The 19,433-nt window shown below is 44.9% G+C and overlaps 1 protein-coding gene across 18 annotated transcripts in view; it reads right to left on the reverse strand.

Annotated features, from left to right (window-relative positions):
- The window catches only part of LOC142732886 (gastrula zinc finger protein XlCGF66.1-like), a 95,318-nt gene that overhangs the window by 63,023 nt on the left and 12,862 nt on the right, over positions 1-19,433 (reverse strand). For 4 of the 18 annotated variants that reach the window (XR_012879720.1, XR_012879722.1, XR_012879721.1 and 1 more), the window contains exons 2-9: positions 18,822-18,919; positions 18,543-18,657; positions 7,633-8,066; positions 7,099-7,483; positions 6,472-6,636; positions 6,264-6,387; positions 5,644-5,809; positions 2,112-2,226 (exon numbers count right to left, since the gene is read on the reverse strand). Coding sequence is in view for 9 of the 18 variants with exons in the window: in XM_075849500.1 (XP_075705615.1) it covers positions 5,613-5,809; positions 6,264-6,387; positions 6,472-6,636; positions 7,099-7,293 (681 nt within the window). In the remaining 9 variants the exon portion in view is untranslated. Of the gene's footprint in view, positions 1-1,221; positions 1,315-2,111; positions 2,227-5,475; positions 6,058-6,263; positions 6,388-6,471; positions 6,637-7,098; positions 7,484-7,632; positions 8,067-18,542; positions 18,658-18,821; positions 18,920-19,433 lie in introns of those variants that run through there. The other 14 variants (XR_012879719.1, XR_012879718.1, XR_012879717.1 and 11 more) reach the window with 10 other exon arrangements.

Genomic DNA, 19,433 nt, shown 5'->3' on the forward strand with positions numbered 1-19,433 from the left:
CTACAAAATATATAGCAATACATGAAAAGTGAAGCTAGAAGCATCCAAAGACAACATATAGGCTCAGATGGCCAGAAAGATATAACTCTGACGAAGCCGGTCTACAGGGCGAAACGCGCGTCGAGGCGTTCATTCATCCATCCACTTTTTTGATCTCCTGCACTCCTTATCATGTCCCAGGGTATGTGCTAGCTTTTTCAGCCTCTACATGATTGTACTATTGCGTCCAGCTATTGTCAGTTATATCTTTCTGGCCATTTTAGCCTATATGTTGTCTAACACAGGGCTGTGTTGGGTGAATAAATTCACATTTTTTGCTGAGTGCTGCTTCTAGTCTCTTTTCTTGGATATATGTATGAGGAGTACGTCACTCCTTAATTTTTGAAGCTAGCACCAACCATTTCTTGGCTATCTACACAGTGCTGCTCCTATACCCTGTTCTATATATATATATATATATATATATATATGTGTGTGTGTAACCTGTCAGTGTAATCCTGCCTGTAATGATAATGAGATGACTGCTGAGAAACGATCTCTACAGAATAGGAAGGATCAGTCCATTATGAATGGTGGATCCTGTGTTATCTATATATAAACGTTACCTGTCAGTGTAATCCTGCCTGTGATGATAATGAGATGAGTGCTGAGAAATGATCTCTACAGAACAGGAAGGATCAGTCTATTATGAATGGTGGATTCTGTATTATCTATATATAGATGTTACCTGTCAGTGTAATCCTGCCTGTGATGATAATGAGATGAGTGCTGAGAAATGATCTCTACAGAACAGGAAGGGTCAGTCTATTATGAATGGTGGATTCTTTGTTATCTACATATATAGATGTTACCTGTCAGTGTAATCCTGCCTGTGATGATAATGAGAGGTGTGATGAGAAGTGATCTATACAGAACAGGAAGGGTCAGTCCATTATGAATGGTGGATTCTGTATTATCTATATATAGATGTTACCGGTCAGTGTAATCCTGCCTGTGATGATAATGAGATGAGTGCTGAGAAATGATCTCTACAGAACAGGAAGGGTCAGTCTATTATGAATGGTGGATTCTTTGTTATCTACATATATAGATGTTACCTGTCAGTGTAATCCTGCCTGTGATGATAATGTGATGAGTGCTGAGAAATGATCTCTACAGAACAGGAAGGGTCAGTCTATTATGAATGGTGGATTCTTTGTTATCTACATATATAGATGTTACCTGTCAGTGTAATCCTGCCTGTGATGATAATGAGATGACTGCTGAGAACTGTAAGGAGCAGTCTACTATGAGACTCATTGGCCAGAGGGAAAACTGCAAGATTAGATAAAGACATAAAAAAATAATATTAAAAAAAACCACCAAAAAGTCATAAAAAATATGTTTAACAGAAACTTGATTTAAAGAATAGATCATTTTCTGATGACACATTCTCTGTAAGTGGTTGAGCTGAGCTTTCCTAGACCTCGGCCTAGAGTGCAGCTGTTAATCGCAGCCGCTGCCCCCCAAAATCTGATGCTAAGCCTAGTGCATGACCGGATTCATAGAACACCTTGTAGAGAACTTCTATGTGCAGTCACAGCTCCCTCAGGTCCTGCACTATGTATAATACAGTGTCTGACGTGTTACTGTAATGTAGAACTAAGGAGGAACCCCACCTTAAAGAGAACAGAAAGGAGAAGACCTTTTCTCTCCTCAGTAGATGTTGACTCGCTCATTGCTGTGACGCTATCTAATCATAGTGGACAGCCTCACAGCGATGCAAAAGACCTGCAGGAAATTTCTCAAAATCAGCAGGTTTTCTGCATCGCTGTGAAGCGGTCCGCTCTGATTGGACAGCGTCACAACAAAAAGTGAGGCAACGCCTACTGAGGAGAGATGGTGTCTCCTCTTTGTACCTTTAATTACAACACGCATATGTTAGGTGCAAAACGGAGTAAGGGCTGTAGTGGAACAACATGGAGGGGGGCAAAAAAGAAAAAGACAGCGTTGGAATCTGGAGGACGCCAAGTATAAGGGGAGGAATGTGGTTAAAAAAACAACAACAAATAACACAGCAGGTCCTGCTTAATAAACCACGGAGTTCACTTTCTAAATTCATTATTACTGACCTCTGGTAACACCTCCTGGAATTTCCTCCTCCGGTTCACTCTTAAACGGTTGATCGCCCCTCACTCGCTCTTCTTCTTCTTCATCCTCCACTTTAATATTAGTCAGATCTTCCCCCTGATTTCACATATGTAACAATTCAGTACAATACAGCAGAGAGTGCGAAGAATCTAACAGATCAACATAAGAAACCACCAAACTCTATGACCACATCTATGACCGTTAGGGATGCACGATGCCTCGAAACTTCCATACTGTTTCGATACCGTTATGTCATGTATTTCGATACTTGGCTGTGCGGCCGCACAGCTCAGTATAGTAACACATGAATGTATGAGAGCGGGGCTGCGGCTGTGTGATAGTCATTGCCCGGCTCCTGAGTCATGACGAGTGCGCGGGGTCAGGATGATGCGATGCGGCCAGCGCTGCACTAATGATTGCCGGCACTGAAGACAGAACATGGCAGGCGCGCTGCAAAACAACCCCATGTTCTGTCTTCAGTGTCTGCACCGGCCGCATCACCTCATGCTGACCGCGCTCTCACTTATTGTCAGGAGCGGGGCAATGGTTGTATTACACAGCCACAGCCCCCCTCTATAACGGCGGAGATCAGAGAAACCTCTCATCTCCGCCGCTATTCCCCTGAATGCTGCGATCACAGCGGACTGCAGCATTCAGGGGAAAATGTGAAGGGGGGATGCCCCTGGATCGCGTCACAGGAATCCCTGTTACGCGATTGAGGGACATACCATATATGGGCAGACAGCCCAGGGTCCATTGAAGGATATATGCCTGTGTACTATCAGTGTATAGATATATGCCTGTGTACTATCAGTATATAGATATGCCTGTGTGCTATCAGTATATAGATATATGCCTGTGTACTATCAGTATATAGATATATGCCTGTGTGCTATCAGTATATAGATATATGCCTGTGTGCTATCAGTATATAGATATATGCCTGTGTACTATCAGTATATAGATATATGCCTGTGTACTATCAGTATATAGATATATGCCCGTGTACTATCAGTATATAGATATATGCCTGTGTACTATCAGTATATAGATATATGCCGGTGTGCTATCAGTATATAGATATATGCCTGTGTGCTATCAGTATATAGATATATGCCTGTGTACTATCAGTATATAGATATATGCCTGTGTGCTATCAGTATATAGATATATGCCTGTGTACTATCAGTATATAGATATATGCCTGTGTACTATCAGTATATAGATATATGCCTGTGTACTATCAGTATATAGATATATGGCTGTGTGCTATCAGTATATAGATATATGACTGTGTACTATCAGTATATAGATATATGCCTGTGTACTATCAGTATATAGATATATGCCTGAGTACTATCAGTATATAGATATATGCCTGTGTGCTATCAGTATATAGATATATGCCTGTGTACTATCAGTATATAGATATATGCCTGAGTACTATCAGTATATAGATATATGCCTGTGTGCTATCAGTATATAGATATATGCCTGTGTGCTATCAGTGTATAGATATATGCCTGTGTACTATCAGTATATAGATATATGCCTGTGTACTATCAGTATATAGATATATGCCTGTGTGCTATCAGTATATAGATATATGCCTGTGTACTATCAGTATATAGATATATGCCTGTGTACTATCAGTATATAGATATACGCCTGTGTACTATCAGTATATAGATATATGTCTGTGTACTATCAGTATATAGATATATGCCTGTGTGCTATCAGTGTATAGATATATGTCTGTGTACTATCAGTGTATAGATATATGCCTGTGTACTATCAGTGTATAGATATATGCCTGTGTACTATCAGTATATAGATATATGCCTGTGTGCTATCAGTATATAGATATATGCCTGTGTGCTATCAGTATATAGATATATACCTGTGTACTATCAGTATATAGATATATGCCTGTGTACTATCAGTATATAGATATATGCCTGTGTACTATCAGTATATAGATATATGCCTGTGTGCTATCAGTATATAGATATAGGCCTGTGTGCTATCAGTGTATAGATATATGCCTGTGTACTATCAGTATATAGATATATGCCTGTGTACTATCAGTATATAGATATATGCCTGTGCTCTATCAGTGTATAGATATATGCCTGTGTACTATCAGTATATAGATATATGCCTGTGTACTATCAGTATATAGATATATGCCTGTGTACTATCAGTATATAGATATATGCCTGTGTACTATCAGTATATAGATATATGGCTGTGTGCTATCAGTGTATAGATATATGCCTGTGTACTATCAGTATATAGATATATGCCTGTGTACTATCAGTATATAGATATATGCCGGTGTGCTATCAGTATATAGATATATGCCTGTGTACTATCAGTATATAGATATATGCCTGTGTACTATCAGTATATAGATATATGCCTGTGTACTATCAGTGTATAGATATATGCCTGTGTACTATCAGTGTATAGATATATGCCTGTGTACTATCAGTATATAGATATATGCCTGTGTACTATCAGTATATAGATAGACGCCTGTGTACTATCAGTATATAGATGTATGCCTGTGTACTATCAGTATATAGATATATGCCTGTGTACTATCAGTATGTAGATGTACGCCTGTGTACTATCAGTATATAGATATATGCCTGTGTACTATCAGTATATAGATATATGCCTGTGTGCTATCAGTGTATAGATATATGTCTGTGTACTATCAGTATATAGATATATGCCTGTGTACTATTAGTATATAGATATATGCCTGTGTACTATCAGTATATAGATATATGCCTGTGTACTATCCGTATATAGATATATGCCTCTGTACTATCAGTATATAGATATATGCCTGTGTGCTATCAGTATATAGATATATGCCTGTGTACTATCAGTATATAGATATATGCCTGTGTACTGTCAGTATATAGATATATGCCTGTGTACTATCAGTATATAGATATATGCCTGTGTACTATCAGTATATAGATATATGCCTGTGTGCTATCAGTGTATAGATATATGTCTGTGTACTATCAGTATATAGATATATGCCTGTGTGCTATCAGTATATAGATATATGCCTGTGTACTATCAGTATATAGATATATGCCTGTGTACTATCAGTATATAGATATATGCCTGTGTACTATCAGTATATATTTCTATCACTTATTATTGTGGGGCGCGAGGTACGATGATGAATTTAACCTCCATGTACCTCAGTAATAGTAATTAACCCCTTCATGTACCTCACACATTAACCCATTATGACTGAGAAACATGATGGGGTTAATTACTATTAATGAGGTACATGGAGGTTACATTCATCATCGCACCTCGCGTCTCACATCAGAAAACGGAAGAACTTTTTTATTATTTTTTATTACTGTTGGTAAAGTATCGTTTTGATATCGAAATCGCAATACTACACGAAGTATCGGTATCGGAGTCCAAATTCTGGTATCGTGACATCCCTAATGACCGCAGGACCGAAAAGCTCCGCACCCCCTATATAGACCTGGTATACGGCTCAGCTTGATCTTCCTGATGATTCTCTGGGACATTGTGATTTTCCTCTGGACAGTCCTGGGAATACAGAGGACTGGGACATCTCTCTGGTGGATTTCTCCTACTGGATCAGCGTCCCATCTCCAGAATCTAGTGCCCATAACTTGTAATATTAAAGAGAACCTCCGATTATACTGACATTATATAGGAAACTATTATACTGCCGGAGTGTGCCGATAATCGTCTTTCTACATGACTTGTATTACCAGGTTTACTTCTGACTACAGCACGACTGCCCATAGTCCTCGCTGCCGGCTGCCCATAACTCTGCATTAGGAGACAGCGCGTCCTGCTCGTCTTCATGGCTCCTGTATCCAGAACGGCCGCCAGCGCTGTACAATGTAATGTGACCTGTAATGCAGAGTTATGAGCAGCCGGCAGCACGAAACACAGGGATCTAATGTCATGTAAAAGGAGCCGAAATTGTGGAGCTCCTACATTACATGTCATTGTACACACGTGTATATGTACTGCACATGACGGTATTAAGGCCTCAACATGACCGCCAGTCCAGCCTGTGCCCACAGTAATGCCAATATAGATCTGTCTCTTCTCACCTTGTGATGTGCGGGGCCGGTAGTCCTCCATCATGACCTCCTCGTACAGATCCTTGTGTCCTTCTAGATACTCCCACTCCTCCATGGAGAGATAGACAGTGACATCCTGACACCTTATAGGAACCTGACACACACAATGATACAGTCATTACCCAGACACCTCCAGTGCTGTTACTGTAGAATTTCCCAGCATTCCCAGCAGTGTCACCTCTCCAGTCAGCAGCTCCGTCATCTTGTAGATCAGTTCTAAGATCTTCTCATGTATCCGGGAGTGAGGGGGAGGCTCTGTGATGGGACTACTGCTCCATCCTCCTGACTCATGGATGATGGGAGTCGTACAGTCACCCGATGTCTTCTTCACTATTGTGTACTCCTGTGTATGGAGAGAGACACTTAGAGAACTGAACACAGTATTCCCCCCTCAGTAGAAAGAGGGAGATTGTGACCCCGCTGTATAGAGCTCTAGTGACCCCACATCTGTAATACTGGAGACCTCACCTACAAAAAGACATTGAGAAAATAGAACGAGGCCAAAACTAAAAAGGAAATAATATTGGGGGACTAGATGGACCATGTGCTCTCCTCCTGCCATCATCTCCTATGTTTCTATATAGATGTCATCCTGATCCTCCTGGTTCCTGGTCATTCTCATTGCTCTACATTACTATTGCTGCATTGGTGACATGACACATAACTGACCATATTGGTGGCTGACCTTCAGCTTCTTGACGTCACTTGGAAGATCTGGACGTTGTTATACAGGACACTGGATTCCTCCTATTATGTATTGTCCCTTCCCTATGTGGGACTTGTTCTATAATGTAGAAAAGTTTACCTCTCCGCTCAACAGGTAGATGATCTCCAAGGTGAAGTCTAATATTCTTCTGCTCATCTCATTCCTGTCCTTGTCCATCCTTGGTGGGTCATTCAGCAGAAGGAACGTTGTGGAGGAGAAGATGAGAAAACTGGAGGAACTGGAGGATCTAGTACTGCAGATGTCTTTATGAAGAAAGGAGAAGATGGAAATCATACAGGGGACATCATGTGTGACATACAGAACCCCACTTATTGATCATTGAGAGAAACATCTTCTCAGAGCCGTCACCACATGGAATAAAGGGGTATTCCCAACACGGACATTTCTCCCCAGGATATGCCGGAAATGTCTGATAGATGCGGCTCCACCTCTGGGTGGCCTTGTTAGGCGGTTTCCGTAGCTCCTATAGAAGTGAATGGAGAGACACAATCTGCTCAGGTCCTCCTGCTATATAATTTGCTGCCAACAGATCAGACGGGTGGTCAATGTGACAGATGCCCTTTATGAATGAATACACCCCTAATATAAGTTTTTACAGATATTAGAAGTTACCTCAGAGATCCTGGATCTTCAGAGACATCTAAAATTCTTAATTATTATAGTATTCCCCTTTTCCTTGTAGATTATTTTACCGGATAGTAACTTTATTCACATCTGAAAGACAGATACTAACCATGGTTAATGGGAACCGGCGGTCACGTGTGAATGTGCAGAAGGTCCCGCCAGTCCTGCGAGCATGTGCGGAAGGTCCCGCCAGTCCTGCGAGCATGTGCGGAAGGTCCGGCCAGTCCTGCGAGCATGTGCGGAAGGTCCCGCCAGACCAATGTGCAGGATCGGAAGGTCCCGCCAGACCAGTGGGCAGGCGCGGAAGGTCCCGCCAGACCAGTGTGCAGGAGCGGAAGGTCCCGCCAGACCAGTGTGCAGGCGAGGAAGGTCCCGCCAGACCAGTGTGCAGGCGCGGAAGGTCCCGCCAGTCCAGTGTGTATCTATGGAAGGTCCTGGTAGTTTAGTGTGAGGAAGCAGCATGTATTGTGCGGTGTGTGCAGGATCTCTGCATCATCTTATCACTTAGCAGTCACATCTTACACACAGACTTCTGTAAAGCGTGACCTGTCCTCCATCGTCTACATTACTTGGTGCTTTTCCTTTTAAACCTGTTCCCCCACTTCTTCATTATTCTGTGCTCCTTCTAGATCTGTCCTCTGCTTCTACATTACTCTGTGCTCCTCCTTCTAGACCTGTCCTCTGCTTCTACATTACTCTGTGCTCCTCCTTCTAGACCTGTCCTCTGCTTCTACATTACTCTGTGCTCCTCCTTCTAGACCTGTCCTCTGCTTCTACATTACTCTGTGCTCCTCCTTCTAGACCTGTCCTCTGCTTCTACATTACTCTGTGCTCCTCCTTCTAGACCTGTCCTCTGCTTCTACATTACTCTGTGCTCCTCCTTCTAGACCTCTCCTCTGCTTCTACATTACTCTGTGCTCTTCCGTCTAGACCTGTCCTCTGCTTCTACATTACCCTGTGCTCCTCCTTCTAGACCTGTCCTCTGCTTCTACATTACTCTGTACTCCTCCTTCTAGACCTGTCCTCTGCTTCTACATTACTCTGTGCTCTTCCTTCTAGACCTGTCCTCTGCTTCTACATTACTCGGTGCTCCTCTTTCTTCTAGACCTGTCCTCTGCTTCTACATTACTCTGTGCTCCTCCTTCTAGACCTGTCTGCCACCTTCTACATTACTCTGTGCTCCTCCTTCTAGACCTGTCCTCTGCTTCTACATTACTCTGTGCTCCTCTTTCTTCTAGACCGGTCCTCCTCTTTCTACATTACTCTGTGCTCCTCCTTCTAGACCTGTCCTCTGCTTCTACATTACTCTGTGCTCTTCCTTCTAGACCTGTCCTCTGCTTCTACATTACTCTGTGCTCCTCCTTCTTCTAGACCTGTCCTCTCCTTCTACATTACTCTGTGCTCTTCCTTCTAGACCGGTCCTGTGCTTCTACATTACTCTGTGCTCCTCCTTCTAGACCGGTCCTCTGCTTCTAAATTACTCTGTGCTCCTCCTCCTAGACCTGTCCTGTGCTTCTACATTACTCTGTGCTCCTCCTTCTAGACCTGTCCTCTGCTTCTACATTACTCTGTGCTCCTCTTTCTTCTAGACCTGTCCTCCTCCTTCTACATTACTCTGTGCTCCTCCTTCTAGACCTGTCCTCTGCTTCTACATTACTCTGTGCTCCACCTTCTTCTAGACCTGTCCTCTGCTTCTACATTACTCTGTGCTCTTCCTTCTAGACCTGTCCTCTGCTTCTACATTACTCTGTGCTCCTCCTTCTTCTAGACCTGTCCTCTCCTTCTACATTACTCTGTGCTCCTCCTTCTAGACCAGTCCTCTGCTTCTACATTACTCTGTGCTCCTCCTCCTAGACCTGTCCTGTGCTTCTACATTACTCTGTGCTCCTCCTTCTAGACCTGTCCTCTGCTTCTACATTACTCTGTGCTCCTCCTTCTTCTAGACCTGTCCTCTGCTTCTACATTACTCTGTGCTCCTCCTTCTAGACCTGTCCTCTGCTTCTACATTACTCTGTGCTCCTCCTTCTAGACCTGTCCACCACCTTCGGCACAGTCGATCACACCCTCCTGATACAAATTCTCTAGTCCCTTGACATCACAGACTTGGCCCTCTCCTTGATCTACTCATACCTTACCAACTTAAGATTTACTATCGCTCCCTTATGGGTCTCAGTGTTCTGGATCCCTTACTCTTCTCCATCTAAATCTTTGGTCAAATTTACCTCTGGTCTTGATGTTACCTCCCTGCTATCTAGAGTGTCTAACAGTTATCTCCTCCTTCTCCTCCGGCTTCCTTAAGATTAACATGGAGAAAACGGAATCATCTTTTCCCCATTTCACTCAACCCCCTTACCAGAACTATCAAATCACAGTTAATGGCTCCACACATTTCCCGGTCTCACAGGTCCGCTGCATTGGGATAACCCTTAATTTCAAATAGCACAGCCAAGCGCTTACCACTTCTTGCTGCCTCAACCTCATAAACTCTCTTGAAGTCAGTCTTTCCTCGAACAGACAAACATGCCAGTATATATGTCCTCATCATCTACTGTTTAGACTACTCCAACATCCTTCTCTGTGGCTTCCCATCTAAGACTATTGCACCCCTCCTACCCATTCTCAACTCAGCTGCAAGGGTAAATCTACCACTCCCCTCATTCCACCTCTGCGGTCACTGGCCACCCATTACCTACTAAATTAAGTTATACATATTAAAAATAACATGCAAGGCTGTCAACAAACCATCCCCTCCATACATCTCTGCCCTAATCTCCCAATACCTACCCACACCTAATCTCCGGTCCTCACAAGACCTTCTTTGTTCTCATTTTATCTGTTCCTCACATCATCGTCTAGATTTCTCCCGTGCTTCCCCTAGTAGTCTACGAGGGCAGGGTCTCTCTCCCTCTGGACCAGTCTGTCATTCATTAATGTTTGTCTCTTCTTATGTACTTAACCCCTTGGACACGCAGCCAATTCAAATTTTTCCTCCCTCCTTCCAAAAGCCAGAACTTTTTTGTTTTTCCGTTGACATAGCCGTATGAGAACATGTCTTGTGCTGGACGTGAAGTAATTTTAAAAGGGGTTTTACACGATCAGACAACGGATGACCTCCACTGGATAGGTCATCAGTATATGATGGTGGGGGTCCGACACCCGGACCCCGCACAGATCAGCTGCTCCGGCTGCCGGATGTTTTGAACGGTATGCAGCAGTTGGAGCCGGAAGCAAATGGCTCCGACCACTGAACAGCGGCCGTTCTGCAGAACTAAAGGCTCTGCTCCTATTCACTTTAACACTGCAGCACGACCGCTCTATTCCGTGACCGGAGCATCTGCTTTCAGCATGGACGTCTGGTGCCCGGAGGCAGCCGGAGCAGTTGAGCGGTGTGGGGTCCGGGTGTCAGACCCCCACAGATCATATACCGATGACCTATCTGGTGAAGGTCATCAGTTGTCCGATCGTGGAAAACCCCTTTAATGTCCCCTATAATGTGCTGGGAAAGAGGAAACAATTGTGGGCTGGAATAGCGGAAAACGCAGTGAATCCTATTGATTTTTAGGTTTCGTTTTTGCAGCGTTCACCATGCGGTGAAAATGACTTGTTACCTTTATTCTCCGGGTCAATACGATTACGACGACACCAAATGTATAGATTTATCTCCGACAAGGAAAGAATAGAAAACAGTTTTGCGACGCCATTTTGAAAGACAGAACGTTTTATATTTCCAGTGATTGCGCGGTGTGGGGGGGGTTTATATTTCCGGTGATTGCGCGGTGTGAGGGGGTTTATATTTCCGATGATTGCGCGGTGTGAGGGGTTTATATTTCCGGTGATTGCACGGTGTGAGGGGTTTTATATTTCCGGTGATTGCGCGGTGTGAGGGGTTTTATATTTCCGGTGATTGCACGGTGTGGGGTTTTATATCTCCGGTGATTGCGCGGTGTGAGGGGTTTTATATTTCCGGTGATTGCGCGGTGTGAGGGGGTTTTATATTTCCGGTGATTGCGCGGTGTGAGGGTCTTTATATTTCCGGTGATTGCGCGGTGTGAGGAGTTTTATATTTCCGGTGATTGCGCGGTGTGAGGGGTTTATATTTCCGGTGATTGCGCGGTGTGAGGGGTTTTATATTTCCGGCGATTGCGCGGTGTGAGGGGTTTATATTTCCGGTGATTGCGCGGTGTGAGGGGTTTATATTTCCGGTGATTGCGCGGTGTGAGGGGTTTATATTTCCGGTGACTGCGCGGTGTGAGGGGTTTATATTTCCGGTGACTGCGCGGTGTGAGGGGTTTATATTTCCGGTGACTGCGCGGTGTGAGGGGTTTATATTTCCGGTGACTGCGCGGTGTGAGGGGTTTATATTTCCGGTGATTGCGCGGTGTGAGGGGTTTATATTTCCGGTGATTGCACGGTGTGAGGGGTTTTATATTTCCGGTGATTGCGCGGTGTGAGGGGTTTATATTTCCGGTGATTGCGCGGTGTGTGTGGTTTATATTTCCGGTGATTGCGCGGTGTGAGGGGTTTATATTTCCGGTGATTGCGCGGTGTGAGGGGGTTTATATTTCCGGTGATTGCGCGGTGTGAGGGGGTTTATATTTCCGGTGATTGCGCGGTGTGAGGGGGTTTTATATTTCCGGTGATTGCGCGGTGTGAGGGGGTTTATATTTCCGGTGATTGCGCGGTGTGAGGGGGTTTTATATTTCCGGTGATTGCGCGGTGGGAGGGGTTTTATATTTCCGGTGATTGCGCGGTGTGAGGGGGTTTTATATTTCCGGTGATTGCGCGGTGTGAGGGTTTTTATATTTCCGGTGATTGCGCGGTGTGAGGAGTTTTATATTTCCGGTGATTGAGCGGTGTGAGGGGTTTATATTTCCGGTGATTGCGCGGTGTGAGGGGTTTATATTTCCGGTGATTGCGCGGTGTGAGGGGGTTTATATTTCCGGTGATTGCGCGGTGTGAGGGGTTTTATATTTCCGGTGATTGCGCGGTGGGAGGGGTTTTATATTTCCGGTGATTGCGCGGTGTGAGTGGTTTTATATTTCCGGTGATTGCGCGGTGTGAGGGGTTTATATTTCCGGTGATTGCTCGGTGTGGGGGGTTTTATATTTCCGGTGATTGCGCGGTGTGGGGGGTTTTGTATTTCCGGTGATTGCGCGGTGTGAGAGGTTTATATTTCCGGTGATTGCGCGGTGTGAGGGGTTTATATTTCCAGTGATTGCGTGGTGTGGGGGGTTTATATTTCCGGTGATTGCGTAGTGTGAGGGGATTATATTTCCGGTGATTGCGCGATGTGGGGGGGTTTTATATTTCCGGTGATTGCGCGGTGTGAGGGGGTTTATATTTCCGGTGATTGCGCAGTGTGGGGGGGTTTATATTTCCGGTGATTGCGCGGTGTGGGGGGTTTATATTTCCGGTGATTGCGTAGTGTGAGGGGATTATATTTCCGGTGATTGCGCGATGTGGGGGGGTTTTATATTTCCGGTGATTGCGCGGTGTGAGGGGGTTTATATTTCCGGTGATTGCGCGGGGTGGGGGGGGGGTTATATTTCCGGTGATTGCGCGGTGTGGAGGGGTTTATATTTCCGGTGATTGCGCGGTGTGAGGGGTTTTATATTTCCGGTGATTGCGCGGTGTGAGGGGTTTATATTTCCGGTGATTGCGCGGTGTGGGGGGGGGATTATATTTCCATGATTGCGCGGTGTGAGGGCTTTTATATTTCCGGTGATTGCGCGATGTGTGGGGGGTTTATATTTCCGGTGATTGCGCGGTGTGAGGGGGTTTTATATTTCCGGTGATTGCGCGGTGTGAGGGGTTTTATATTTCCGGTGATTGCGCGGTGTGAGGGGTTTTAAATTTCCGGTGATTACGCGGTGTGAGGGGTTTATATTTCCGGTGATTGCGCGGTGTGAGGGGTTTATATTTCCGGTGATTGCGCGGTGTGGGGGGGGGATTATATTTCCATGATTGCGCGGTGTGAGGGGGTTTTATATTTCCGGTGATTGCGCGGTGTGAGGGGTTTTATATTTCCGGTGATTGCGCGGTGTGAGGGGTTTTATATTTCCGGTGATTACGCGGTGTGAGGGGTTTTATATTTCCGGTGATTGCGCGGTGTGAGGGGTTTATATTTCCGGTGATTGCGCGGTGTGGGGGGGGGATTATATTTCCATGATTGCGCGGTGTGAGGGCTTTTATATTTCCGGTGATTGCGCGATGTGTGGGGGGTTTATATTTCCGGTGATTGCGCGGTGTGAGGGGGTTTTATATTTCCGGTGATTGCGCGGTGTGAGGGGTTTTATATTTCCGGTGATTGCGCGGTGTGAGGGGTTTTATATTTCCGGTGATTACGCGGTGTGAGGGGTTTATATTTCCGGTGATTGCGCGGTGTGAGGGGTTTATATTTCCGGTGATTGCACGGTGTGAGGGGTTTTATATTTCCGGTGATTGCGCGGTGTGAGGGGTTTTATATTTCCGGTGATTGCGCAGTGTGAGGGGTTTTATATTTCCGGTGATTGCGCGGTGTGGGGGGTTTTATATTTCCGGTGATTGCGCGGTGTGTGGGGTTTATATTTCCGGTGATTGCGCGGTGTGAGGGGGTTTTATATTTCCGGTGATTGCGCGGTGTGAGGGGTTTATATTCCCGGTGATTGCGCGGTGTGAGGGGTTTATATTTCCGGTGATTGCGCGGTGTGAGGAGTTTTATATTTCCGGTGATTGCGCGGTGTGGGGGTTTTATATTTCCGGTGATTGCACGGTGTGAGGGGTTTTATATTTTCGGTGATTGCGCGGTGTGAGGGGTTTATATTTCCGGTGATTGCGGGGTGTGAGGGGTTTATATTTCCGGTGATTGCGCGGTGTGAGGGGTTTATATTTCCGGTGATTGCGCGGTGTGGGGGGTTTTATATTTCCGGGGATTGTGCGGTGTGAGGGGTTTTATATTTCCGGTGATTGCGCGGTGTGAGGGGTTTATATTTCCGGTGATTGCGCGGTGTGAGGGGTTTTATATTTCCGGTGATTGCGCGGTGTGAGGGGTTTTATATTTCCGGTGATTGCGCGGTGTGAGGGGTTTATATTTCCGGTGATTGCGCGGTGTGAGGGGTTTATATTTCCGGTGATTGCGCGGTGTGAGGGGGTTTTAGATTTCCTGTGAATGCGCGGTGTGAGGGGTTTATATTTCTGGTGATTGCGCGGTGTGAGGGGTTTATATTTCCAGTGATTGCGCAGTGTGAGTGGTTTTATATTTCCGGTGATTGCGCGGTGTGAGGTGTTTTATATTTCCGGTGATTGCGCGGTGTGAGGGTCTTTATATTTCCGGTGTTTGCGCAGTGTGAGGGGTTTTATTTTTCCGGTGATTGCGCGGTGTGAGAGGGTTTATATTTCCGGTGATTGCGCGGTGTGGGGGATTTATATTTCCGGTGATTGCGCGGTGTGAGGGGTTTTATATTTCCGGTGATTGCGCGGTGTGGGGGATTTATATTTCCGGTGATTGCGCGGTGTGAGGGGGTTTATATTTCCGGTGATTGCGCGGTGTGAGGGGTTTATATTTCCGGTGATTGCGCGGTGTGAGGGGTTTTATAATTCCGGTGATTGCGCGGTGTGAGGGGTTTTATATTTCCGGTGATTGCGCGGTGTGAGGGGTTTATATTTCCGGTGATTGCGCGGTGTGAGGGGTTTATATTTCCGGTGATTGCGCGGTGTGAGGGGTTTTATATTTCCGGTGATTGCGCGGTGTGAGGGGTTTTATATTTCCGGTGATTGCGCGGTGTGAGGGGGTTTATATTTCCGGTGATTGCGCGGTGTGAGTGGTTTTATATTTCCAGTGATTGCGCGGTGTGGGGGTGTATATTTCCAGAGATTACACACCACTGCTCTCAAAGGCTATCATGGTGCACAGCAAGACGGCAATGGAGGATGGAATGGAGGTCTATTAGTCTCTTATAAATGGTGGATCCTGTGTTATCTATATATAGGGGTTATCTGTCAGTGTAGTCCTGCCTGTGATTTCCACAATTCCAAAACGTTTCCTCCTTGGTGTTGCAATTTTAGTGTTGAGGATATAGGTGTAACCCGTCAGTGTAATCCTGCCTGTGATGATACGGAGATGACTGCTGAGAAGCGATCTCTAAAGAACAGGAAGGATCAGTCTCTTATAAATGGTGGATCCTGTGTTATCTATATATAGGGGTTACCTGTCAGTGTAATCCTGCCTGTGATGATAATGAGGTGACTTCTGAGAAGCGATTTCTACAATAGGGTTGTCACAATACCAGAATTTGGACTTCGATACCGATACTTCGTGTAGAATTGCAATTTGAAATACCAAAACGATACTTTGCTAACAATAATAATAAATAAAAAAAACGCACAAAAAGAAAAAGTCCTTCCACTTTCTGATTTGAGCCTCATGGTCTTATGAATTTTGAACCTCCATTAATAGTAATTAATCCCATTATGTAGCTCACAGTCATAATGGGCAACATTGAGTTAATGTGCGAGAGAAGGTGTATGGGCAGCACAGTAGAACAAAAACCTCCAGGGCATAAGGGTGCCGGCCTCCAGGGATCCGACTTGTAAATCCCCAATGGTATACAAATGTAAGGAGAAAGAGGCAGCCTAGAGTGCTGCCTCTTTCTCCTTACATGAGTTAATGTGTGAGGTACATGATGGGATTAATTACTACTAATATGAGGCACGTCGAGGTTCAAAATTCATAAGACTCTGTGCCTCACATTAATAATTCCCCCCTTCATTTTCCGCACATAACGGCAACATTGGGGTTAAATTTTTTTTCCTCTTTATGTAATCCTGCCTGTGATGAAAGTGAGATGACTGCTGAGAAGTGATCTCTACAGAACTGCAAGTGTCAGTCTATTGTGAATGGTGTATCCTGTGCAGGGCCGATCTTAGGGGTGCGCGAGCACACAGGGTGCTGCCCCCTCCAAGCATGTAGGGGGCGCCACTGGGCTCTGCCTCTACTCTGTGCTCTTCTCTTAGTTACACACACGGAGTAAATAGAGCCGAGGAGCAAGAGAAAAGGAGGAAGCTCCGCCCACAGCCTGTCCTGCAAGAAACCTGTGATCCTGTCAGCAAGGAGAGATGGTGAGAATCTATGTGTCTCTGTGTGTGTGTGTATGTGTGTATATGTTACAGTGTGTGTGTGTGTGTGTGTGTGTGTGTGTGTGTGCGCCTGTATGTGTTTATGTCTCTTTGTAAAAGTGTGTGTTCAATATTAAAGTAGAACAGATAAAATGAAGATATCTGTGCTGCGTCCTATATACCCTGCAGCCCCTATATACCCTGCTGGCCCTTATATACCCTGCTGCCCCCTATATACCCTGCTTCCCCTTATATACTCTGCTGCCCCTTATAAATATGCCTCTGTGTGTGGGTGAGTTTATATGTGTCTATGGGTATAGTTATCATCTACGACATTATCTGTACTCAGAGAGTTATCACTGTGTTATCTGTGATGTTACATAGGACTGCAGGTAACATCTACGACATTATCTGTACTCAGAGAGTTATCACTGTGTGTTATCTGTGGTGTTACATAGGATTGTAGATAACTCGGAGTACAGATAATGTAGTAGATGTTACCTGCAGTCCTAAGTAACACAACAGATAATTCAGTGATAACAGAGTACAGATAATGTAGTGGATGTTATCACTGTATTATCTGTTGTGTTACATAGGACTGCATGCGAAATCTGCTACATTATCTGTACTGGGTATATATGGGTCTGTTTGTGAATGTGTCTTTGTGCCTTTTATGTATTTGTATATGTTCCTGTCTGTGTATTTATCTGCCTGTGTGTGTGTGTGTGTGTGTGTGTGTGTGTGTGTGTGTGTGTGTGTGTGTGTGTGTGTGTGTGTCTGTGTGCCTACATATTTACCTGTATGTATGTATAATTGCCTGTATGTCTAAATATCTGTCTCTATGTATGTACAGTATAGATGTTCCAGTATGTGCGTGTCTATATATGTGGTTCATATTTGGTTTGTGTAGGGGGCGGCAACAGGGAGTCCCGCACAGGGCGCCATCCAACCTAAGGCCAGTCCTGATCATGTGATATCTATATATAGGTGTTACCTGTCAGTGTAATCCAGCATGTAATGATAATGAGATGTATGCTGAGAATTGATCTCTACAGAACAGGAAGGATAATTCTACTATAAGGGTATGTGCACACACACTATTTACGTCCGTAATTGACGGACGTATTTCGGCCGCAAGTACCGGACCGAACACAGTGCAGTGAGCCGGGCTCCTAGCATCATACTTATGTACGATGCTAGGAGTCCCTGCCTCTCCGTGGAACTACTGTCCCGTACTGAAAACATGATTACAGTACGGGACAGTTGTCCTGCAGCGAGGCAGGGACTCCTAGCATCGTACATAAGTATGATGCTAGGAGCCCGGCTCCCTGCACTGTGTTCGGTCCGGTACTTGCGGCCGAAATATGTCCGTCAATTACGGACGTAAATAGTGTGTGTGCACATACCCTAAGACTCAGTGGCCAGAGGGAAAAATGCAAGATTTTAGGATTATTTTTAAATAAAGATGACTTAAAAAAAAAAAGAAATCGTAAAAATATTTTTAACATAAAAACTTTAAACAATAGGTCATTTTCTGATGACACACGCCCTATAAGTGGTTAAACGGAGTTTCCTCAGATCCCGGCTGTTAATCGCAGCTGGTGCCTCCAAAATCTGACACTAAGCCTAGTGCATGACCGGATCCATAGAACACCTTGTAGAGAACTTCTATGTGCAGTCACAGCTCCCTCAGGTCCTGCACTATGTATAACACATTGTCTGACGTGTTACTGTAATGTAGAACTAAGGAGGAACCCCACCTTAACAAACCTCCCAATTCACTTTCTAAATTCATTATTACTAACCTCTGGTAACACCTCCTGGAATTTCCTCCTCCACTTCACTCTTACACGGTTGATCGCCCCTCACCCGCTCTTCTTCTGCTTCATCCTCCGCTTTAATATCAGTCAGATCTTCCCCCTGATTTCACAAATGTAACAATTCAGTACAATACAGCAGAGAGTGCGAAGAATCTAACAGATCAACATAAGAAACCACCAAAATCTATGACCACATCTATGACCGCAGGACCAAAAACCTCCACACCCCTATATAGATCTGGTATACGGCTCAGCTTCATCTACCTGATGATTCTCTGGGACATTGTGATTTTCCTCTGGACAGTCCTGGGAATACAGAGGACTGGGACATCTCTCTGGTGGATTTCTCCTACTGGATCCATCTGTAGGAAACACACAGGGACTGAATACATGACTACTGTATATCTGTCTATATATCAGACACTTCTCTCTACACTTCTATGTTTACTGATCAGAGCCGGAATTACAATGTTGAGGTCCTCACTACCGGTGTCGAGGTCCCTGCACCTTGTAAGCCACAGGCCTAAAGGAGACTGTGCCCTACCAGAGCGTACGGCGGGGCGTAACTGGCTCCCTGCTCCACCATAGTATTTACCTGTATCTGCGCTCTGTGGACAAAAATACAAATGAAAGTGGCGGGACACAGGGGCCTCTATTTTGAGAGTGCCCTGCAACCCAAAAAAATTGTGAGTGTGTCAAATGCTTATTAGCCTCTTAAAGGCTGTGTACACCTTTATAGACAATATTTTCTATACGCTTTTATTAACCCCTTCACAACGGCCATACGGCAATATTCGTTCAAACCGCTGATGCCCCGGGCAGTTGTCACATAAATAAACCTTGGCAGAATGGAAAGGGGTTTAATGTGTGCAGCGC

The sequence above is a fragment of the Rhinoderma darwinii genome, unplaced genomic scaffold (genome assembly GCF_050947455.1).
Source record: "Rhinoderma darwinii isolate aRhiDar2 unplaced genomic scaffold, aRhiDar2.hap1 Scaffold_927, whole genome shotgun sequence".
Lineage (NCBI taxonomy): Eukaryota > Metazoa > Chordata > Amphibia > Anura > Rhinodermatidae > Rhinoderma > Rhinoderma darwinii.